At 45.0% G+C, this 25,386-nt stretch overlaps 2 protein-coding genes across 2 annotated transcripts in view; both read right to left on the bottom strand.

Moving 5' to 3' along the window:
• The window catches only part of LOC108675356 (mucin-5AC-like), an 8,721-nt gene extending 7,654 nt beyond the window's left edge, over nucleotides 1-1,067 (bottom strand). The window contains exon 1 of the mRNA XM_018163358.2: nucleotides 949-1,067. Coding sequence (XP_018018847.1) covers nucleotides 949-1,029 — 81 coding nt within the window. The 5' untranslated portion in view covers nucleotides 1,030-1,067. The remainder of the gene's footprint in view (nucleotides 1-948) is intronic.
• Nucleotides 1,068-2,604: 1,537 nt separating this feature from the next.
• LOC108675352 lies at nucleotides 2,605-25,008 on the bottom strand (the record flags this gene model as incomplete). Its single annotated transcript, XM_018163355.2, is given in 3 exon segments — nucleotides 2,605-4,489; nucleotides 5,912-7,072; nucleotides 23,805-25,008. Coding segments are annotated over 3 exon segments (4,070 nt in total), but the record flags the coding sequence as incomplete, so codon positions are not given.
• Nucleotides 25,009-25,386: the final 378 nt, after the last annotated feature.

Raw genomic sequence — 25,386 nt, 5'->3', positions numbered from 1 at the left:
TACACCACTACACCTCTCTATACCTCTCAACCTTATTATACACCACTACACCTCTCTATACCTCTCAACCTTATACACCACTACACCTCTCTATACCCCTCAACCTTATTATACACCACTACACTACACCTCTCTATACCCCTCAACCTTATTATACACCACTATACCTCTCTATACCTCTCAACCTTATACACCACTACACCTCTCTATACCTCTCAACCTTATACACCACTACACCTCTCTATACCTCTCAACCTCATTATACACCACTACTCCTCTCTATACCTCTCAACCTTATTATACACCACTACACCTCTCTATACCTCTCAACCTTGTACACCACTACACCTCTCTATACCTCTCAACCTTATTATACACCACTACACCTCTCTATACCTCTCAACCTTATACACCACTTCACCTCTCTATACCTCTCAACCTTACACAACACTACACGTCTCTACCCTCTCTATACCTCTCAACCCTATATACCTCTCAATATAAATCTCTCAAACCTTTTAGTGATTCAGTGAAAAGTTAACATAAAACTAATATGCGTTGAAATTACTTTTTAAATACACTTCTAAAGTATCCAGTGTCTCCGATGTTACACATGTACAATGAATTTTTTATTTTATTCTCAAATGTTGAAAAAATGGATTTTAAATTTTTGTATATATATAAAAATTAAAATTTAGAAATTATTCATTCTGTCAATTGATGCATGCATTGTCTCCAACTTTACGCAAGTGTGCAAAATTTCAGATAGATTGGACAGGTAGAAGTGTGTTCAATATCGATTATAAAATTTGTAGCAGACAAACAAACAAACAAACAAACAAACAAACATAGAAGAAGTGAAGTTGAAAGAAGTGTTGTAATATTGGTCAAAATGACCGAGACTGGATGGTGGTTATGTCAGCTGGTGGCTATGGTAGTACCATGTACCTGGTTGTGTACCATGTCATCCTGGTAGCAGGTCAGGTAGACAACTGACGAATTGCATCTCCTGAGAGGCACGTGTTGCATTGTGGCTGGTAGGGTGCTAGGCTAGGGGGAGTTATGCTAGGGTGATAGGCTAGGGTGAGGGAGGCTAGGGTGAGGGAGGCTAGGGGGAGTTGGGCTAGGTTGAGGGGAGTCAGGTTAGGGTGAGTTAGGCTAGGGTGAGATGACTCTGGCTAGGGCGAGGGAAGTTAGCCTAGGGTAAGGGGAGTTTTGCTAGGGTGATGGTAACTTACCTAGGGTGAAGAGAATACGGTTAGACTAGGGTGAGGGAAGCTAGGGTGAGGGAAGCTAGGGTGGAGGAAACTAGGGTGATGGAAGCTAGGGTGAGGGAAGCTAGGGTGAGGGAAGCTAGGGTGAGGGAAGCTAGGGTGAGGGACGCTAGGGTGAGGGAAGCTAGGGTGAGGGAAGTTAGGGTGAGGGAAGCTAGGGTGAGGGGAAGTCTATTTCCGTACGAGGGTAGCCTGGCTGCTGAGGGTACAAGCAAAGGGCACAAAAAGAAGCCGGGCACGCGGGTGTCTATTTCTGTCAACCCTCAACTCTTGGGGACAAGAGGGGAAACGGAAGAGGGATGAAAAGGTGTATTCCTGTTGCTTCTTGGGTACAGAGCACACAACAGAGAGAAAACAGAAGTCTTCAGCTATCAGTTTCAGCAGGAGGGAGAAACGAATTTTTTTTTTTATTTTATCAGTTTTCAACTCATGAGATATTTGGACTTTTGGTCTGAAAAATGGGTTGGAAAGGGGAGAAAATATGGGAAGCTGGAAGAGGGTTAGAGAGAAGGGAGGTTGGAAGAGGGTTACAAAGCGGAAAGGAAAGTTGTGTTGTAAGAGGGTTAGAAAGATCGGTTGGAATGAGCTTAAAATGAGTTAGAAAGTGGGGGTTTAAAGTAGGGTTGAAAAAGGAGTTAAGAGAGGGATTAAAAAAGGTTAGAAAGAGGGGACCAAGGGACGTGGTATTGGATTGTATACTGTACACAATACAGAGGTTGAGAGAGGGTATAGTGTGTTGTAGCCTTTCGAAAAACACAGCTTGTGTTTAGTGAGTTTGTGTTTATGGTCGTCACACAGCACACCTAACACTCTACACACTGCACACAGTACAACACTGAACACACAGCACACAACACAGCACATCACACGAGATGTCCTGATAAGATAACGCTGAGATAACGGCGACACATGTCATGACGCATACACTACGTTAGGGTCTAGCTCATGTTTCAGGGTCTAACCCTTGTTGCATTTAAGATAGATCCAGGGTCTAACCCTTGTTGCATTTAAGATAGATCCAGGGTCTAACACGGACAACAGGGACTTGGCCCGGGACAACGAGTCCGTTTGCTGCTGTCGTTGCTGTTGTTGTTGTTGTTGCAGGTCAGGCGGCCTGCGCAGGTCGGACACGAGGCTCTGCAGGTCGCGGTGCAGGTCGTCCAGGTTAGTCACGTCCTGCTTCGTCCCCCCTTCGTCGTCCCCTTTCACCCCTTCGTCCCCCCTCACCCCCTCCCGCCTTCTCTTCACCTCCCGCACGGAATATTTGGGCCCACGACGGCTCGTTAGACCCGCGGGCCGCGGGGACGTCGGGTCACGGGACGCATGAAGATCGTGGGGGTCACGGTAATTTTGGGGGTCGTGGGGGTTAGAAGGGTCGTATGTGCTGAAATATTTATTATTAAGTAATGGCCTCAAAACATGAGCTGTGTGAGGCCCTGTGAGGCGTCGTGAGGCACCAGTGTCCAGATCCGTCTCTATGAGAGGCACTGCACTGGCACAGCCGCTGTGCTGTGGTGGCACTGCACTGACATCACCATTATACTTCACTTTATCATCACCATTATATACCTCAATATCACCACCATTAAATACTTCAATATCACCACCATTTATCACTACACTGTCACCATCATCACACTCTACACTGAAGGCTGTACACTGCACCCTGGAGCTACACTTGCCAACACCACACTGGTGGCTGGTGCAGACTGTGGTGGTGGTGGTGGTGGTGGTGGTGGTGGTGGTGGTGGTGCAGCTGTGTAGTGTAGCGGCGGTGGTGGTGATGAAGTCTTCACTACGGTGATGGTTAGCGACGTGGTAATCGATACCGCGGGGCTGTAGAACACCGCCGCTCTGGCCGCCGCTTTCGCTTCTTTGGCCGCCATCTCCGCCGTTTATGCAGACACTTCCGCCGTTTTTATTGCCACCGACGCCATTTTTTCCGCCAAATACGAAATTTTTATCGCAATTCCCGCCGTTTTGGAGCCCGCCAACGCCATTTTTCCAGCCACCACCGCCGCCATCTTGGCCGCCGCCGTCACAAATTTGGCCGCCGCCGCCCACGGTGGCGGGCAGCGGCCGCGGGCGGCGGTGAAGCGTCGGGAGCGGCGGACGAGTGACGATTTTTGGGCTCGCGTCCTCGCGCTTGTCGCGTCCGACGCAGTACGGTGCGTAGCGCTCGCTCAGGGGGCCCGAAGGGCCTTTTTCATGGGCCCAATTGGCCTCATATTTGTCCTCTACGGCCTCAAAACTGACTCCTCGGGCCTCGAAATTGGATTCGCAGTCCTCAAAATTTATTTCATTGGCCTTAAAATTGATTTTGTTGGCCTCAAAACCCTTTTTGGGGCTTTTTTGACCCGGCCATGAAACCGCGTGGCCTGAATCTTTGGCCTCCACTGCCTGTGTGGGGCGCTCACTTGGCCTGAGGGGCGAGGGTTCTCGGGCCCCTTTTCGTCCCCCGCGGCCCAGTAGGGCACTGGCCTCCTGACGCCACTTGCGCCACAGCGAGGCCCTGTCAGCTGCGCTACTTGCTGATGTTGATGACGTCACAGCTGACGCTGCAGTCAACGTCGCGGGTTTGGGCGGAATTTTCGGTTTGTTCACACGTCGTCCGCTTCGTCGCCACAGCCCCTGCAGCAGCCCCACATCTTCGTCAGCACGAGGACCATCGTCAGCCATCAGGCCTCTGTCCAGACTCATGGACTTGCCGACGCTATCAGCATGGCTGACACGAGCTTCGTTCATGAGGTTTTCGTCGCGCATCATCGGAATGTCAGAGGCGCGACTGTCGTGAGTCACGAGCGACGGAGGACCAGCACACACACTCCTCCCTTCACCACGGCCGGAGCCACACTGGCGTGGGGCCCCGTCTGTGGCTGGCCAATCACCGGCCGTCCAGCTCACGGTGACGTCAGCAGTGCCAGCAATGAACTCGTCACGTGCCAGCGCTGGCACTCTGCTGGCAGCGACAACAGTCTCCTGTGGCATTTTTCCTGCGTGTGCTGACACTCTGCTGCTGGCAGGGAGCTGATCACTGCTGGCAGGAATTGTCTGTTTTCTTGAACTGAGCTCCGCCTTCAGCTGCTGGATACGGACTTCCTGACAAGTTCGTCTGTCGTTCAAGAGGGGAGGGGGAGCAGGAGGCTGGGACAGCTGGGCAGGAGGCTGGGACAGCTGTGCAGGAGGCTGGGACAGCTGTGCAGGAGTTTCACTTCCTGCCAAGCGACGCAGGGAGAAATACTGTTTTAAATTTTCATCCTTCACTTCGAATAGAGTGAGGAAGAATGACCTTCATATTATACTGTTATGTTTTCCAGAACAATTTGTTAACTTAATATTGCAATATACGATTAGAATATATAATATTTGTTAACTTGATATTGTAAGATAATACGATATTTCCCACCCTATGAAAAAATGTTATACATTACATATTTAAACTTAAATGAACGAATTGGCAATTTGTACTTAGCGTTTAAAGCAGTCATGCCTGAAAATCGAGCGGTGGGATAATTTTCTACGACTAAGCCTACAGCGACATAGAAAACTATGACCGCCATAGAAAACTAAGCAAAAATATTACGGGGGATTAAAGAATTAATTGCACGAGTTTTCGATTAGCTTATGCAGCATCAATAAATTTGTTATCATATTTAATTAATGCATAAATGAACGATTAATAACCAAATGATAATTCAGGAAATTCCTGGTTTAATTGATTGCAAGTGGTTTTGCTAGAATCAAATGAAAGGATTTCATCCTCACGCTATTTTTATCCCAACAGAATATAGGGCTAACCACTCCACGAACAGATAATTAAGGGATATAATAGATATAATTAATAATCCGTGGGATAATTGAAATTTAATAGTTATAAATTTCATAATATAACAAAGTTTTCCTATCAGTATTTTAAATTACGACACAAAAATCCTATTTTTCTATGCAACATTATTCCAGTATAAATTACGAGTTACCTATTCAGTAGCAAAGGGGAAAATTTTAATGTTCGCGGTAATGTTATTCGTGCCTGAATCCCAAATCTAACTTTTAAGGCAGAACAAGGCGACCATTGAAGTATTTTCTGCCAATTATTCCTACCAGAATTGAAAATCTCTCATTTTAGACCAATGCTAAAGTTGGATATTCCCCGTCCAAGCGGTATTTTATCATCAGCTGACCCAAAGGAGGGCAAATATACGGAACACGTCCAACGTTACATCCGGGACCCGAGGGCGGGGTGACCTGCCTAGCGACGACTCGGAGACGGAGGACGACGAAGGCGGCGCATCAGCGTGACCAGAGACTAGGAAGTCCAGAACTCATCATAAAGTCATAAGGCTCCTTAAACTGGGGCCGTACGATCAAAAATATTTAACGTCTAACTTCATCAGTCAATCACTGACGACTTTTCAAGCTAAACCCATCAATAACAAACGAGAAATTGGCCGCTACGTGAACTTAGGACGCTATGTGTACTTAGGCCGCTATGTGTACTTAGGCCGCTACGTGTACTCAGGCCGATAGTATCGAAACGTGGCAAGTTTCGATAGCCCGGCTTTTGATTGGCAAAGTGCAACGCATTGGCCGCATAAATTTCTGCAGGAGAAATAGAAAAATTGCAGACGTAGACTTACCTTCCTTCCCGTCCCGAGGAGTGGACAGCAGCGAGGACTTGCGCACAGGTGGCAGAGGCTTTCGTCTCTCTTTGTGCCCAGTCTTCAGTCCACTTGAATCTTGGTGTCCACTTTCAGGTCCACTAAAGTCTCCACTGAACGGGGATTGTGAACTGGAAATCTGGTCAGTCTTGAAATCTATCCGCACCGTGGACTGAGAGTTTGGCAGCTCTTGCACGCAAGTGGACTTATTGAATGCTGAAGTCCCAAAGGCTTTTTCGGCGTCTGTTGGGGCCGTAATACCGTCTGAAGTCCCACTTGACAAATCTGAGCCTAATGTGGACTTGCATCCCGACGTTACAAAAGGAGTCCCTGGGTCTGTTGGGACCGAAGTCCCTAATGAAGTCCCGTCCTGAAAACTCGGGGCCAATCTTGAATTGCATCCTGACGGGCCAAAAGGCATTACAGGGTCTGTTGGGACCAAATCCCCTTTCGAAGTCCCACCGGGAACGCTTTGTTCCAATCCGGACTTGCATCCCGACGTGTCATCGGACATCCCGATGTCGGCAGTGGCCGGTAGTCCCTGGGCCAACGAAATTTCCTCCGCCAAAATCAAGCTTTCATCGCGGAGGAATACCTGTTCCTCGTCAGACAGTTCCTCATGTCCATTGGTCAGTCCTTCGGCAGGAGGAAGAGGCCCTTGTGAGGACGTGTCGCGTGGGGAAAAGAACCAATCCATGGGGAGTAAATCAGACATCGTGGTCCTGCTAGGAAGAAGTTCATCGGAGTCTCTTAACCCGTGGAGGTTGAAACCATCTACCTCTTCTTCGAGTAGCTCTTCTTTCCTATTTAAGTTCAAATTATTCTCCCGGTCGTTTGTTATATCTTCTTTAAAAACGGTATTTACTGATCTTTTTCTAAGAACTTTATTATTATCTTCTAATTCTTCGTATTCATATCCATACTCTTCACTCTCTTCCCCTTCGTGAATGGTGGCAAGTGTTGAAGGGGGTGCAGGAGCAGACTCGTTCAAATTGCCACCTTCATCAGACAGAGGCTCGTCAATGAAGTCTCTGTAGTACAACCCTTCACCCACCTCCCCTTCACCTTCCTCCTCTTCCCATTCACTGCTCGGGGACGCTGGACAGGAGGAATCTTCTGGTGGGGACATCATCCGGTTCCCTGGGGAAAAGAGGGATGCGTTCGGGAATGAAAAGTGAGTGAGTTATATTTTGAATGAGAAAAATGAATGAGATAACTGAATGATCGAGTCACATTGTGAATGAGCAAAATGAGTGATAAAAATTAACGAGACACATTGTAAATGAGAAAATGAATAAGAAAAATGAATGTGTCACATTGTAAATGAGAAAATGAATAAGAAAAATGAATGTGTCACATTGTAAATAAGAAAATGAATGAGAAAAATGAATGTGACACATTGTAAACGAGAAAATGAATGAGAAAATTGAATGAGTCATATTTTGAATGAGACAAATGAATGTGTTATATTGTGAATGAGAAAATTATCGAGAAAAAATGAATGAGTCATATTGTACAATTAATGACACACTTTCTCATCCACACCACAAGCAGAGAGCGGACGTAGCACTGATACGCTCTTATTGCCATGCTAAACTGGGTCAGGATGACAAGCACGAGGGCATAAAATGAATCGATATTTGGACAAAGCCTCACTCATTTCTCTGATTGTAGGAGTGACATAATCAAGTCTTTACGTAAACTTAATATTTCCGATACAGTTAAACTTAAGTTAATGTTAAACTTAAACTAAACTTAATATTTCGTGGTCAGTTAAGCTTAACTTAATGTTAAACTTAAACGTAACTTAATATTTCGTGATCAGTTAAACTTAATTTAATGTTAAACTTAAACCAAACTTAATGTTTCGTGCACAGTTAAACTCAACTTAATGCTAAACTTAAACCAAACTTATTATTTCGGGGTCAATGGGTACGCGCGATCCCGTACTTAACCTTTGTGAAAGACACGGTTAGTGCAGACAATAGATTAACCTGCTAAATTGATAATCATGTGTTAACTAGTGACAAATTTTCATGCTTATTTATCTGTGTGTTTGGTTTGTTGCATCGTACACATACCGCCATTAACACAATGCTGCACACATAACACACATGCTGTTGTACACAAAATGTTGTACCATCAAAGTTATACAGACAATCTTATTAAAACACACAATGTTGCCAACACTGTGTTGAACACACAATGATATGAACACAATGTTGCACACATGGTATTGAGAATTCAATGCTGCATAAACAATATTTGAACCAACAATGCTGTACATAATTGCGTACAATGTGAATTACTTATATCGCTTATCAGAAAAATAATATTAATGATAATATTATAATTAAAATATTGACAATAAAAATAATAATAATAATAATAATAATAATAATAATGGTGAATATAAATAATAATATTAATTATGATAATAATAATGTTATCATTATAAATAATAATAATTGAAACAAGCAAGTTCCGCTCACATCATTTCCGATGAGCGACGTTGTTTTTATTTCCATAACACAAAAAAAACCTTCACACACTCAAAAACATCAATGGCACAAAAGATAAAAATAGTGACACGCTTTCTCACCCGCAGCACCGTATCACTGCTACGCTTTTATGCCAAGCATCGATATTCGGATAAAACCTGCCTTATTTAACTGAGTGTTTCTAGCAAGCAAAAGGTTAATTAACTAATTTGTTAATAATTTTAGGGTTAATTAACAAATTTATTATTTAATAATTAATTAATAATTAATTAACAGGGTTAATTTGTTAATAATTTTTTATTATTATTTTAATTGTGCATTAAATCGCTCGAAAAACTAATTTATTTAAAAACTTTCACTCGAAACTAACCCATAGTTTGCAGAGCTCGCAGAATATGCAGAGTTTAACTCGGGTATTTATGGAGGGAAATTACCCTGAATATCTCAAGCAGTTTAATGAATTACCCTAAAAATTGTAAGGGTATTGAAACCGTTACTCTAAATTTTACCCAAAATATTGTTATAAATACTTTATTCATGAAAATTTGTATAAAATTATAATTATAAATGGCATTAATAAATAATGATCTTATTACATTAATATATGGCAAATAAATGCACTATCGAAGACTTAAGTCTGGCCCACTCTAAGACTTAAGTCTGGCCCACTCTAAGACCCAAGTCAGGCCCACCATGAGACCCGGAAGTCTGGCCCACTCTAAGACCCAAGTCTGGCCCACTCTAAGACTTAAGTATGGCCCACTCTAAGACCCAAGTCTGGCCCACTCCAAGGCCCAAGTCTGGCCCACTCTAAGACCCAAGTCTGGCCCACTCTAAGACCCAAGTCTGGCCCACTCTAAGACCCAAGTCTGGCCCACTCTAAGACCCAAGTCTGGCCCACTCTAAGACCCAAGTCTGGCCCACTCTAAGACCCAAGTCTGGCCCACTCTAAGACCCAAGTCTGGCCCACTCTAAGACCCAAGTCTGGCCCACTCTAAGACCCAAGTCTGGCCCACTCTAAGACCCAAGTCTGGCCCACTCTAAGACCCAAGTCTGGCCCACTCTAAGACCCAAGTCTGGCCCACTCTAAGACCCAAGTCTGGCCCACTCTAAGACCCAAGTCTGGCCCACTCTAAGACCCAAGTCTGGCCCACTCTAAGACCCAAGTCTGGCCCACTCTAAGACCCAAGTCTGGCCCACTCTAAGACCCAAGTCTGGCCCACTCTAAGACCCAAGTCTGGCCCACTCTAAGACCCAAGTCTGGCCCACTCTAAGACCCAAGTCTGGCCCACTCTAAGACCCAAGTCTGGCCCACTCTAAGACCCAAGTCTGGCCCACTCTAAGACCCAAGTCTGGCCCACTCTAAGACCCAAGTCTGGCCCACTCTAAGACCCAAGTCTGGCCCACTCTAAGACCCAAGTCTGGCCCACTCTAAGACCCAAGTCTGGCCCACTCTAAGACCCAAGTCTGGCCCACTCTAAGACCCAAGTCTGGCCCACTCTAAGACTTAAGTCTGGCACACTCTAAGACTTAAGTCTGGCCCACTCTAAGACTTAAGTCTGGCCCACTCTAAGACCCAAGTCTGGCCCACTCTAAGACCCAAGTCTGGCCCACTCTAAGACTTAAGTCTGACCCACTCTGAGACCCAAGATTGGTCCACTCTAAGACCCGAGTCTGGCCCACTCTAAGACCCAAGTCTGGCCCACTCTAAGACCCAAGTCTGGCCCACTCAAGAAATTTTACATTCTAATTGAGGTTAAAAATTATTTCCAAGGTCACCAGATTATGCAATGTAATTTTGCCCCGTATATGCTCGAAATTAATTGAAATTGTGTGCAGAAAAATATCACGGCATTGGAAATCCTTAATAATTGTTTGAGGCTTAATAATAACTATTTAATAATATTATAATTATTTTTAATATTATTTCATTAATAAGCTCAATGGGGCCCTGAATGGCATGCCCCATGCGGGGCCCTGAAAGGCCAGCGTATTACTACGCAGCTGAATGGCCATTCAGCTCTAATTTCTGGGATAATTAACAAGATTATTTAATTAATCACGGAAACGACACAGTTTCTTTTGTAAAAATTCCATTAGAAATTTTATATATTTATGTATATATGAATTACAAATAGTAGTTGCTGTCGATTCAGCATAATAAATAGAACGGATTGACAAGCGAGCGCAGCACCACCTACCCTCACGGCGTCCGGCGGGACACTGAGCGGTTGTCCCCTCACGGCGGCCGCGCCCTCCGCCGGAAACACTAACAAGTAGCGTCCACCACCCCCCATTCACTTCGATGAATTGCATCATCTTCCTAACTTGAACTTCGATGAATTTCTTCATCATTCCAACTTGAACTTCGGAACTTCGATTAATTTCTTTCTTATTCCTAACTTTAACTTCGAAGAATTTCTGCATTTCAACTTTAATTTTGATTAATTTCTTCATCATTACAACTTGAACTTCGATGAATTTCTTCATTCCAACTTGAACTTCAATGAATGGGTTGACCTTTCCAACTTAAAGTTCGATTAATGCTCCGACCTTCTCAAGTTGAACTTTGTGTTGAACAAGGTTGTGAATCATGCGTGGTGCACATGTGTGGCTGCGGTGATAAGAAGCGTTATCTGCGCGAAGCTTCTTAGGTTTTATTGTTGCTTCCGAATAAATGCTTTTACTCCAACGTTTATGGGACATTTGATCTGGTTGATGTTAATCCAGTGATATAAATTTCTGCTTCTTGTTTATCTTATCACTAAATCTCTTAAGAACTAACACTAATCACACAGTAAGATACTAAGCCTTGCTGAACTTCCCTCCAGCGTAAGGAGGGAAGGAAGGTGGGGCTGATGATGGTAAGGGTGGGGGTGAGGTTTCGGGAAGAGGAGGGGGCGATGACGGGGAGAGGTCCTCCTCTGTCAAAGTAGGTGGTAGGGTTGCGGCATCCGAGTGGTTGCCTTCAGTTTCCTTAATGGCGTTTAAGCTTCTTGGGATAAGCATGACTTTTTGGGGCGTTTCTCTCTCGATGGTCAAAGTCTTGATGGACACAAGGCTGGGTGGCTGGCGGCCAAGATTGGGATCCTGGACTCCGAGACCAGCAGGCCTGGCCTTGAATTTGCCAGAGAAGGTAGTGGGTGACAACGGCGGGGTAGAGGAAGGCGAACTGGAGGATGAGACATTTTCTACCGTCGCTTTTGCTGCTCCTTGGCCCCAATGCACAGACTTGGATCTCTTTGTTGTGGTCGGTTTCCCAGCTTTCTCAGTAGCAGGCAACATGGAGGTCAAAGGGTGGGGCCCTGCCGCAGTAGTGACTACATTTGTTGTTTGGGGCACTGGCGTGGTCCGTGGGCTTGAGGTTTGGGACGCTGGCGTTGCCCGTGGTACCGCAAACGTTTGAGGCACTGGCGGGGTCCGTGGTACAGTAAACGTTTGAGGCACTGGCGTGGTCCGTGGTACAGTAAACGTTTGGGACGCTGATGTGGTCCGTGGTACAGTAAACGTTTGGGTCACCGGCGTGGTCCGTGGTACAGTAAACGTTTGGGGCACTGAATTAGTCCGTGGGCTTGAAGTTTGGGAAGCTGGCGTAGTCCCAGCTCTAGTTGAGGTTTGGGGCAGTTTTAAGGATTGTGGCGTGGTTAAAGTGAAAGTTGGTATTGACTCGCGCAAAGCTTGCCTCTCGTTGACCTTATCTCTTGATGACAGGATATCGCTTACTTCCGTGTTATCGCTCGATGTCGTCTGCTTGTCGGGCATTCTTCCGCTGCCCGATGCCTGTTTTATGTCGTCATCTTTTCCTGGTGCATGGGCGACGTCAACTCCTTCATTCTGGCCGCTCGATGCTTGTTTTTTGTCATCTTTTCCATGAGCTGGGATGTCTCCAACGCCTTTATTCACACTGCCCGAGGACTGAGAGTGGCTGAGGTTGGCGAAGTGCTTGGCAAGAAGTTCCTTAGACTTGAGAGGTGCGCGATGGTCTCGTAGACGCTGCTGAGCCTGACGAAGGGTGTCGTACGGTGAAGCGTATGTCGACTTAATGAAGGTCAGTGGCAACTGGGACTTGGCATCGGTGGGAACGGATTTATTTTCCTTTGGTTTTGAATCTTCAGCGTTCACATTCAGCGCAGGTCTCGTGGGTTGTGTGATCATGTTGCATGCTTCACTTGAATCTGCCAATTTTACACACGGTGGTAACTTTGAAGTTTCTTGATTTTTTTCATCATCAATAACACGGTTTGCAGAGCTGACAGTCGACAAAATTTGCAACTTCGCTGCATTTTCAAGAAATTCGAGTCTTTTCTGTTGATCTTCCAGCATTTTTTCTTGCTGCTGGATTTTTAGCAAAAGTTCACACTTCTGCTGATCATCGCTCTGATCAGTGACTCTCATTTCCTCGGTACATGTCTTCTCTTTTTTAATTTCTCCTTTTAACGATTCGACAGGATGTAGTGGTAAGTGAACTGCCGAGTGTCCACCCGGCTCCTCATGCTTTGTTTCAACTGTTGATGTTGCATCATTATTTTCTTTACAATTCTCAGCTACGGTGATCTCTTCCTTGCTGAATATGGATTCAGTCGGCTTTTCGCTCTCAAATGAAACGGAGAAGGAAGGTTCCCAACTATCAGCACATTCATTCAGTGTCTCCATCATCCATGAGGATATTTTAGAGTTTTTGGTAGGTGAAGGAAGAGAGTGGACCTTTACAGTGCTGGCGGAGGGTGTTGGTAGGATTATCTCAGAGTTGGCGGAAAGCATAGAAGTGGTGTGTACTTCTTCAGAACTGACGAGTGGTTTGGGCGACAGATTGACGTTTTTAAAGCTCGTGGCCAATGTATCGAGCTTGGATGATTCTCCCGAGCTGTTTGAATAATTGTGCTGCTCAGGGTCTTCATCAGAGTTTTCGGAAAAGCTGTGCTGCACATGAGCATTTTCCAAGTCGTTGCTTGAAGGTGTCTTTTCAGTACCTGTAGATCTTTTCCCTATATAGGGTGTAGGAATTAGCAGCTTTGATATTTGTGATGCAGTTGTGCGGTTTTGAAATGTTTCTCTCATAGATGGAAGAACAGAATAGTCATCGAATTCTTTTCTGTGGTTTCTCTGAAATTCTATGACCGAACTGCAATTCACGGAAGAAATTTCTGGCTCGTTTTGCTGCCTGAGCTTATAGCCTTGAACTTTGTTTGAGTTTAATCTAGACGACTTTCGTTCATTTAATTCCATGTTCCCGCCTCTAAATTCTAGACTGGACTGAGGGACATGGATAGGGATAGGTTTTTCCAGAGACTTTTTCGAATTTTGATGTTCGAATTTATTCTGTGCGAAAGTTCCTTCTTTCGGCTTCAATGCATCAAGTTTGTTGAGGGTCGCGTCTGGTTCAGATGTCGCGAATGAGTTCATAAATTTTGTTAGATCGCTTTTGTTTCGTGTTTGCGATGACGTGACAGGTGACCGACTATCCCCAAGCCTACATTCCGCTGTATAAGAAGGCTTGTGTGATATTTTCTTCGGATTATCGGTCTTCATAGTTCCAGAAGACGCCTCTACCACACGTTTTATTTCTCCACTCGCACTATCGGTAATGATGAACTCATTGGTAACGGGGATCTCATCCGGCATTCGCGACTCTTGGGGAATGAGAGGCGTAACGGGCTTGTTAACTTTTGATCCATTTTCGCGAGGTATTTCAACTTTACTGCTACTTCGACTTGAAGTATTAGACCTTTTTTCGTCTACACCTGCAGTATTCAGCTTTGAGTTCGAGAGCGCTGACCCGGTGTGCCTGTTTGTCTGACGAACTGGGACCAGTTGGAAGCGGCTTCTTGGATATTCGGTGGTAGATGAGGAGTAGCTCGTATGTAGGCTTCTCTTACTCGTGTCTAGGTCAAGCCCAGTGGTGTTTTCTTCGCCGCTAGCTCTGCTACTGCTTCTGGACTTGGTTAAAGTAAGTGAATAGTTCCAGTGGCTGGGAGAGCGGTCTCGCGACCTAACGGTAGAGGAACTAGACGCCCCCACAAGTGGTTTGTGAACCCTTCTTGCAGTCACACTCTTTTTGTTGTCCTCATTGTCTCGCATAGACAAGGGCTCTTCCTTGCGTGGTGACTCTCTCTCATTTCTTCTTCTTTTTCCATGCTCGTCTGATTTTTGCCACTGCAAGTCCTCGATAATTTTGTATACCTTTTTAGTGTCAGTTATAGAATGTTTGTTTTGTGGTGATTGAGAAGATTTATGACCTATTGTAGCATCACGATACAATTTCTCAAATTCCTGGGTGGTTTTTGTGTCGAAGTCTAGGTCACTGCAAACGAATCCGTCACTTGAGGAGTTAGATTCGGGCTTTTCGTTTTTATGATCATTCATGAAGCGGAGGAAGCTCATTTGCCTTCTTAGTTCATCATCGGTAGTTTCCGATACAACCGGCATGAGGAGAGATGCTTCTATTATTTCCTCTGTGTCTTCTTGGTGCATCTCTACTGCTTCAAGCGAGTTGTCATCCGCTAAGTAGGTTTGTTCAAGATGAGTTTTGAACTTCCCGACCTCAGATGATATTTCACGAATTTTATCTGGACTGTCTTCTATTTCCAAACGCAAAGTCAGTTTCTCTACTGGTGGCTCCTCATCATCCATTAAGTCTAGGCTTCGATCACAGCTTTTAATCTCCGATTCCTCAGAACGTGCTGCAGAAATTTTATTCGCCCCAGCAATTTTTACGTCATTTTTAGTTGGAAGCTTCATTTTGGTTTGTGTAGTACCTGACAATTCGCGCATAATTTTTGGTTTCGATACATCGTTATTTTCCCACGGAGAACGTTTTCTAGGTACTAATGGGCGTATTTGCTGCACACTTTTGTTTGGGACAATGTAATTATTGGCTCCCATATTTTTCAAGTAGAAGGAGCCTTCTTTAGATGACTTTAGATTATCGGCAGCTGCGTTCTTCGCTTCAGCGGTTTCATCAAGTTCTGCATTGACATGATCCTCATCATGTGCTCTTTTATAAGCTGAGACAATAAGGTGGTCGGTTGACAAGGGAGAGCTCTTCGGAGTTTCCATTTCATCTTGGTTTTGAGCAGTAACTTTCCCATGTTTTTCAACTTTTTTCAATTTTCCTGCCGTCGGTGGTGCTATTTGTTGAATCACCTTAGAATTGTCAGATTTTTCTGCCTTTACGGGAGCAGCTCGCTCACTCGGAGAAGAGGAATCGAAATCACCTGCTGATCTTTCTACACGTTCATCTTCCGATCTGGAGGCTGAAGTTTTGCGGTTCGGTAGTAGTTCTGCTGAGTTGTCTTCTGTCGAGGAGTAACCGCATGCAACTGGTGATGATGTTCTGTTGAAAGACTTCGCTCGCATCACCCTATGATATTGGTCAGTGCCGCTAACAGACTGGCCACTTTCAGTTTCAGGCTTTAAATCAGCTGAGATTGTACCCTCGAATTCTGTGGCTTGTCGTTGAACTTGGTTCTGCTGTTGTTGAGCCCGTGTAGAAATTTGAGTGGGACTAATATAATGATGTTCCGTTTCCAATTCAGGTTCTGGTACTCGGCGTTTTTGTGCAAAATTTTGTAAATGATCTTCTGCCATACAGACAGGAGATGAGGATAAGCTATCATCCACGTCATCGGAGTCACAAATTATTTCTTCATCCTCTATTCCAGAATGTGACTTTGGCAGTTCATCTCGCAAGTTATCTTTTCGATAGACAACTCGAGTACCAAAACGTATATCGTACGAGTCTTCGTTTTGTTGTTCCTCTGCTTCAAAGGACGAGTTTTGTCTTGGGGAATCTCGGTTACTAGAACCATCGAATTGCAGTGTTTCAGTTCCAGCGTTCTCTTCGTCCCGAGTCGAGGAGTACTGTCTCGTGGAAGCTTGGTCTCCATATCTGTCGTCCAACACATCATGTTGCACGATCAGTTCATCATGAATCGATGATTGGCTCGAGGAAGATCGGTCAGTGGAAGGATCCTGGGACAAATCATTCTCAATTCTCTCATCCTTGTGAGGGAAGGAAGTGTCCGATAAATGTTGTTTTATGGAAGAATCGCGAGTCACTTCTCTCTGAGATTTTTCAATTCTTCGAGTGGAGTCGTTGTATGACGAAGTTCGACGTTGTGGGGCATTCATTTGGTCTCTGGCTCCAATGTTCTGGGCAGCGTCAGCTTGGTTTTTTGATGACGCTAATCGGCCACCATAGGACGGGGATTGTTTTCGCTCAAACTGAAGGTGCTCCTGTGTTGACAAGGACGCTCCTTCACACATTGCTCCTCGACGTTTTGCAAGGTTATATTCACCTGAAGCTTCTTTCAATTGGATTTCCTGTTGTTGTTCCACAGAAGACTTTGAGTTGGATGATTTCTCATCAGATGAATCTTCTTCAGATGAATCGTCTTCAGAGCTGCCGGTGCTGCTAGTTTCAGATTTCTTCGCTTTTATTTTCAATTTAGAAAGCAAGTTCTTGATGGAACCCAGCCTCTTGAGGCGTGGTTTTGGGGAACTCTCAATGGAAGATCCGTCCGTAGCGTTTCGAGCGTGCAGGGTGCGAGCTGGACTAACGAATCGGCCAACGGGGTTCTCATTAATCTTCTCCTTCTGGACTGAAGTCGAAGACTTAATTAAGCCCGTGGACTTGGGATCATCAATGTTTTCTGACTCGTCCGAATCATCGTCACTCGAATCTTTGTCTGTCTCATTTGAAGAATCGTCCTCAGAAGACTCACTTGACGTCGCCTGTCTCTGAAAAAACTTCTCCATCGACCGATGAAATTTACTTTTATTTTTCCCTTCACTTGATTTTTGTGACACTGAAGTTGCTGTATCAGTACGTGGAGCAACATTACTGAAGCTCCTGCTCCTAACGCGACTGAACACATTACGCATTTGAATGGCAGACTTTGTAAACTCCATCTCTATGTCGGTTGGGGGCCGAACAGACTTGCTTTTAACGGTTTCTCTTCCGGTCCTCATGTCCACCTGACTCATTGACTTGCTTCTTTGAAGACCACAATCGTCTTCCTCTTCATCGTTACTCGAGTCATCTGAACTGCTACTTGTCTCTGATCCGGGTCTGAGCTTCTTTATCATACGTAAGAACTTTGCCTTGAAGCCAAGACCCTTTCTTTCTTCCCCTGATGTATCAGAGTTTTCCGTATCGCTTCCAGAGGAATTAGCTTCATCATCTACGTCACCAGCTTCCATTTTCTTTGGCACATCAACTGAAGGCCTATCGCGATATTCCGGTGTAGGAAGATGCTGTTTTTCAACAGCACCAACCCGCTTGCCATTGTCCGTTGTAGGCATGAGGCCAGTAAGTGGGCGCGTTTTATCGTTACTTGTAGTATCCTCCGAATATCCTGAAGAATTTCGACGTCCGTAGAGAACACCTGAATCAGTAATGTCCTGCCGCTGCTTTAGCTCATTTGCTTCTCGCATTTCAATAGCTGTATCAATGTTTATCTCATTCACGGGCCTACCACCAGCAAACCTTCGATCTCTCTGCTCTTTCTTCCTAGCTTTATACTCCCTTGCACTTGCCGTGCGTCTATTACCGTTTTTGGCAGCAACAGTTTGCATTAACCCAAACCTATTTTCTTGTTCCGCCGAGAGATCGTTATGCCTCGTCAGAGGCATTTCGGTCGCAACAATGGATGCACTATGGCCATTCGAGATCCCGGAAGACCCAGCCATCAATGGCTTGCTATTACGGTTCGTCTTGTCGTCAGCCAAACGCTGATTTTTTTCTTCTGAACGTCGGTCGCAGTCTGACAAAGTCTTGTTGTGTGGCACCAAATGTCCATTTTCAACAGCAGAATGACGGACATTCTTCGTAAAATTACGTTCGGCATTTACAGAATGACTGTTACCACTTACCGATGACCGATCGATGTATGATCCGCGGTAGTGCTTATCTGCCAAGCCCGCAGGATCTCTCACAGAGTGACTGCCACCTTTTATCAATTGTTTGCCTTCGTTCGCCACATGCCGATTTTTAAATGATCCTCCGCGGGGCTTAACTGCCAAGCCATGCGATTCTTTGACAAGGTATTCGTGGTTTTCGCCAATGCGCCGCTGGTTGTCAACTTCGAAATGTTCATCATCGCTCATTGAGTTTGAATTTCTGTCAATCTGACGTAGCTCATCACTCTCGCATTTTTCATTATTGCTAAATTGCGGGTAGTTGGTTTCATCATAGGCCCCATCGTCATTGTTGTATAATGAGTGCTGGTCGTGGTCTAACTTGAGCCGTTTATCATCTTCAAAATACTCGGCATTGTCCAAGTTTAAATCAATATCTTCCATTGGCAAGCTATCATCTTTGGAATGTGTATCATTGTTAAAGTGCGATCTATTATCCATCATAGGCAGGTTATCAACTCCATGCTGCTTATCACTTGCCGTCAAGTGCCGACTGATATCATTTGATTTCTGACATTTATTTCGTACTTGAATGTTTGTATTGCGATTGTTGACATCTAACAAATTCCAATCATCATTGATCGAGTCGTCTAAGTTTTCTCTAGATTTGATTGACTTTAATTTATATTTGGTCAAGTTTTGTTCTCCGTGTCGCCCTTTTACGTCGTTTGAGTCCGCGCTTTCATCCGCTTGGGGCTTCGTGAGTGTTGCCTGCCTTCCTCGAGAACCATTAACACAGGAAGGATGTGGCGTCTCATCACATTTCACACCCTGAATATTTGATTGCGATTTCACCTTCTTCTTCGCCCTCAAGCTATCCCTTTTCTCATTCTTCGTTTTCAAACGGCTCGGCTCACTTTCCTCGTCTTGCTTTAACGTTTGAGGTAACTTGCTAGGTGCACTCTCATGCATATTCAGACTCGACTTTACCGTCTGCTTATCCTTTTCATTTTTCGACATTTCAAAACATCGTGCCTTACTTTCATCATCGCGTAATTCTTTGACTTTCTTTTCTCCAATGCCAGAGATTTGACTATCACCAGTTGGCGTAATTTCAGGGCAATTTTCGGATTTGGAAATTCTTTTATTGTGGTGCTGGTCTTTACGGAGAGATTTTCTCTTTTTACGTGGCGCATGAGCGTTCATCTCGATAACTGGTGTCTGCTCAGAAGAGTTAGACTCGTTTGAAAGCTGTAAACGAGGGGACTTAGATGGCTTTTCAGTGGCAGATGAGCGGATATGAAAAGCTTTATTTGGTTCAGCTTGTGTTTCTATTTCGGTTCTGTCATTAGTATACCCACCCTTTTCTCGATTATCCGATTGGTAGCCTGATGCAGATGATTTTTCTTGATGAATATTGTCTACTTCTTCGAGATGAATGTCACTTCTTACTTCACCGGATGCTCGTATACAGTCACTCAAAACGATAAGCCTTACGGGCTGTTTCTTTTCAGTCCTATCAGATAAGGAATATGAAGGACCTACTTCATATTGTGAATTTGATAATGGATATAGTGTATCAGACTTTTCGTTGCTCGACTCAGAAGATGTGCTGATTTTCTGGTGACGCCTCGCATAGTTATCCCCATGTTGTGAACTCGTTATTGAATTTTGGTTTTCCGCCGACAAACTTTTCGAAACTTCTCCTTTCTCAAAATCGTGTGAGTCGAGCGGCAAACCTGAAAGCGACGGCTTGTGTTGGATTGAGGCTGATGGTTCAGCTGGCTTTGCATATTCCCTCAAATAAGTTTTTGTTTTTTCTTTCATGCCGGATGTATGTTTCAATTTTAATCCTTCATTATCGAACTTGCGCGATCCTTCCAGAACTATAGGTGGGGTTATTTCATCAAAATGCTCATTTTGGAGATGAGTTGAGGATACCACATCAGCTCCAGGTAGAAACTCGTCGACGATCTCAGAATCATAATGCAGAGGTTGAGCGGTGTAGACATCAGAGTGCGATGGACTGACCATATCTACGTCAGGGTGCGGTGGATTTCCGTTATCGGCTTCAGGGTGTGGTGGACTGACGATGTCTATGCCACTTTTTGCTTGCTGGAGGACATCGGTGCCACATAGTTGATTCTGAGTCAATTGCTCGCTCGTCTCATATTGGAGGTCGTGTTGACTCATACGCTTGTGTTTCTCGAGAGTTTCTTGCCAGGGTTCGTTGACGACGTGGTTCAATACAGACAAAGGAATTGATCGATGTCTGTAAAGGGGCCTTGGTTCCTCAATTTCAGCTTTATTATTTTCATTTAGTCCAGAATTGGACTTCTTCGATTTTGAGGAAGATTTGAAACCAAATGCATTTTTGTCAGAGAGGTTTTTGGTTTCCCTTGCTGGGGATTTGTGTCGCCCAGTAATATTGGAAGCGCTTCCTGAACTTCTTAAGGGCACGTAAGTTTGTATGTAATGTGATGGTTCGTCTGGTGACTTATCATTGGACGAATAACTGCTACTCAAACTATTCTTTACCCTCAACGGCGTACCGTCCTCGTCAATGAGCTGCTCGTTGCTTCGGAGATCTATTTCTTGGTCCATCATAGAAGGGTCGGTCTTATTCCTCTTGAGTTTTGCTTTTTTCACTGATGATGACACCTGGAGTGGTGAATTTATTTCTGACTGATTCTCATCCTGATCGTTTGGTTGACTTCGTTTTCGTTCGGTCTTGTGAACATTGTCGAGCAGCTCTAGGTCGTGTAAGCTTCGTGACTCCAATTGAGGACGAGCAACCAATACTTCGTGGGTGGAATTTGTTTTCTTGCGAGAGATGCTACGCCTCACTTCGCCACATTCGTCAGTGAACGATATCTCGTGCACTGATAATATTTTCATCGATTTACTTTTAACTCTTGAATTCATCGGCTTCATCTCGGCAGCTTCCAAAGACTTCAAAAGGTCAGTACTTGATCTAAAACGTTTTTTGTTTGTGAGGTTCTGGTCTGTCGGTTCGTCCGAGTCTGAGATGAACTCTTGAATCATGTTTTCGTAGGAGCGACGCCTGACCATTTTAGGTGATCCACTGCTTTGGTGCTCATGCGTTGGCAACTTCTGGTGACTGCGACCGATTAAGAGTCTACCTTGTTTAGCTTTGCGCCTCTGGCCCGTACCTTTGTCAAGCGGGTCAACTTTCTCCATATCGATTTCTCTTAAGGACATTCTTCTTTTCGCTTCGTGAGGAACATCGGTTGCATTTTGACCGAGGAAATCGTTGGACGCGTGAAAAGTAGGGAAAGTTTGGACTGGCACATTGGGTGATGTCATGACTTCTGTGGCACACTCGTTGGGAATATTTCTGCTTTTTGGTGAATGAGCTGGTCTTATCCTCGTCAAAGACTTCGATCGAACTCTCGTACGTCTTGTGGGTGGCGAAGGTTCATCAACAGGCATGATAACTGCACCTCGAGGTAGAGTCATAGAATTACTACGCAATGGGTTAGGTTCTGGTTGCGGCGAGCTACTTTTGTCAAAACCAAAGAACTTCTTCAAAGACAAATTTTGTGACTGCCGTCGGGGTCGAGGAACTACATGAGGGACGTCTTCTGAGAATCCTGGGTACTCCGCTGGGAACATTGGATGCCCACCCCTGTCACGTCCGCTTCCCACCCTACCTAAACTGGTGGTCCTACGACGCAGACGCGGTGGCGGACCTTCAGATGGTGGCATTGGTGGAGGAGGACGACCCCGCTGGCGAGGCCGGTATCGCCCAACGAATGGAGGAGGCGCAGGTCCTGACGCTTCCTCTCCCCCTGCAGGATTAGCATTTCGCCCAACGCCTGTTGGGGCATAACCCCTACCCCTTCGGGGCTTCATGCCTTCTAGGAAGACAACGCTGATAGAATCTTCACAACAGTCACAAGAAAATCACTGTGTTCTGTTTCACAATACACGCTTCACTGTCTTACCTCGAATGTGAACTATGAAACCATTTCTTCTAACATTCAGAGTAACAAAAAACACTTCAGGTAAACGGAGTAATCACAATCGCCCGTTAAAACTGTAATGCTCGACACAATCCGCTGGCAACACAAATGTTACACTGACGCTATAGAGGTTCTCAGGGCAGTACATCAGTAACGACGATGTTGTTATCGTTATCATGCGATAAAACTCCTGCTATCAGCCAGCTAGTGTGCTCGCTACTTTACTGCTCTTAGCCCTCTGCGTAGTAGCATGAAGAACTTAGGAACTGAATTTTGTACCTGAATAAAGATTCGAATCTAAAAGAACTAAGTTCTGTACCCTGAATAAAGGTTCGAATCTAAAGGAACTAAGTTCTGTACCGGTACCCTGAATAACGGATCGAATCTAAAGGAACTAAGTTCTGTACCGGTACCCTGAATAACGGATCGAATCTAAAGGAACTAAGTTCTGTACCCTGAATAACGGATCGAATCTAAAGAAACTAAGTTTTGTACCCTGAATAACGGTTCGAATCTAAAGAGACTAAGTTTTGTACCCTGAATAACGGTTCGAATCTTAATTACAATTTGAAAATATCACTCAATGAGCGGGTTGGTATACATCATAAATGTAACCAGTATATACGGGTTTCTTACTGGTAGGAAACTATAACATAATTCATTTTTTACCTACATTAAATTTTAAAAAATTTAATTCAATGTAAGAGTTTGTATATGCCTTGTGATAAAATATCTAACGTTTGCTTGGGTTATTATTTAAATTTGCGTTCGCAAAAGTCTACTTACGATGTTACAAGATACACGCCTCGAGTTTTATTGAGAATTTTTGTGCGCCATACTTCCGCATACATGTGCACTGTGTATGTGCCCAGAATGTAAGCTGTGTAAACGTACACAGCATCCACGTACACGGCGTACACGTACACGGCGTACACGTACACGGCGTACACGTACACGGCGTACACGTACACGGCGTACACGTACACGGACGCGTGTCGTTAAGCAGCCGTTGAGTCACGCGTGGCACCGCAAGCAACTTTCTCTAGCTAGCTGCGGCAGCAGCACAGCAGCAGCAGCAGCAGCAGCACCAGCAGCCGCAGCAGCAGCACCAGCAGCAGCAGCACCAGCAGCAGCAGCAGCGTAGCGTCACGTTCCGTTACTCGACGTCGCTCGTTTGGTCGCCCGCGTGCCAGGTGACCTGAACCTGCGGTACCTGCGGGACCTGCGGTGCCTGTGGGACCTGCGGAGCTTGCGAGACCTGCGGTGCCTGCGAGACCTGCGGTGCCTGCGGTACCTGCGGGACCTGCGGGACCTGCGGTACCTGCAGTGCCTGCGGGACCTGCGGTACCTACGTCATTCATTCCAGTCCTTAGACAACTCAGTCTTTCATACATGCCACTGCAGGTAAATGCTGACCTTGATAATAAATGATACTTATCAATTATTAACTACTTAATAGAGATGATAATTATTAATCAATATAGGTAAGAGCCAATTAAGAATCAAACTGAACTGAGAGATACTCACTGGTGGCCATAGAAGGAAGGCTGTCCATCAAGTCCTCTTGGTCGAGTGCAGCGGCCCAGGCCATGTATGAGGTACGCGCTCCACACGACATGCCCGTGGGGCCCCTTTCTCCCGTCGTAGAGGCCCTCTGGGGACCATCAGCGGGGTCACCCCTCCAGCTGGGTAGGTCGCACACGGAGGAACTGGTCCTCACCTGGACATGTCCTCCGTCGTCCAGCATCTTGGTGATGGAACTCAAGTCCGAGATGGACGAGGACAGGTTCCAGTGGTAGCATCGGGCTGTCCGCGAGAAGGTGTCGGTGTCCAGGTTGGAGTTACTCGCGTATTCGCCAAAGTCCGAACTGGAGCAGGAACGGGGCAGCGAATCAGGGTCTTCCCGCCATCTTTGTATCTCAGTTGGTTTTGGGTAGTCCTGTGTCCCAGATGGAGAGAGGTTTGTTGACCATCTTTGCATTCCAGTAGAAGTTGGGTAGTCCTCGTCTCCAGATGGGGATTCCTTCCCTATGGGAAAACCTTGTTGTGCAGAAGGAGAGAAGGATGCCCGGCCGTTAACCATAGTATACCCTTTTTCATCCTGCTCCTCAAACTTACCCTCAACCATTGAGGGTTCGTCCTGTTCGCTGATATACAAAGTATCAGCACGCAACGACGAGCCGTTCGTTCTGCTGCAGTTGTAAATTTCTTGGCGAGGCGAAATAGACGAGTCGGTGTAACCAGAGTTCTGTTTAGGTTCCTGGACTTGAGCTTTAGGTCTCAAGTTCTTAACTGAAAACTGTGACATGCTTGACGTGAAGCCGTCATAGCTGAGATCAGGGCTAGACTTCGTAAGGCCAGACTTGTTGACTCCAAAATGATTAGCAGATTTCACGATGTCAGGCAGTTGGTAGGACATGTCGGTGGGGTGGTATGAGTTATAAGGCAGCTGGTAGGATGTCTTTAGATTATAATCATGGTCAGGGTGTTCGGTGGTTTCATTTTCGATGCCATTGATCCTTTTCAAGCTTTTCTCGCGTATCACCGACATCTCGATTGACCAATCCTAGACACTTACCTAATCACTGAACTTTACAAGACCCTGAGTCACCTGCTGCATTCAACTACACCCACCAATTCTGACATGGTCAGAATTCAACAATTAAGGATTCATTTCCACGAGAAGTCCATGAAAGTCATGTCTGCAACGTAATTTCCTATTTATAATTAGAATTATCTGTGTTCACACTTTAAATATATGATGAATAAATCTAAAATCTACGGATAATTTTAAAAATTGCATGATCTACGGTAGACCAATTATTTTCGCAAAACCGACAGGGTTCTTGGGTACAAAGTTTATACGCGCTCCAGGTGGCATTTTCACGAGGACTCCTTTGAATTTTCATCCAAATAATAATTAATTATCTTACATCGACCATTTATAGTTTATTATGTCTTTATTATCGAGCTCTGGAGACTGGAGAGTACAAGGAACAATTTACGCACCACTTACGACCATCACACCTGATACGACCATCGTAAAAACAAGTTGGTATGACCTCTTCGGATCGATATATATTATTATTAATAATTTAAAAATTATATA

The sequence above is a fragment of the Hyalella azteca genome, unplaced genomic scaffold, assembly GCF_000764305.2.
Source record: "Hyalella azteca isolate HAZT.00-mixed unplaced genomic scaffold, Hazt_2.0.2 contig14211, whole genome shotgun sequence".
In the NCBI taxonomy this organism is placed as follows: domain Eukaryota; kingdom Metazoa; phylum Arthropoda; class Malacostraca; order Amphipoda; family Hyalellidae; genus Hyalella; species Hyalella azteca.
The sequence above is the reverse complement of the archived record's forward strand: the minus strand, read 5'-3'. Positions and strand labels throughout refer to the sequence as shown.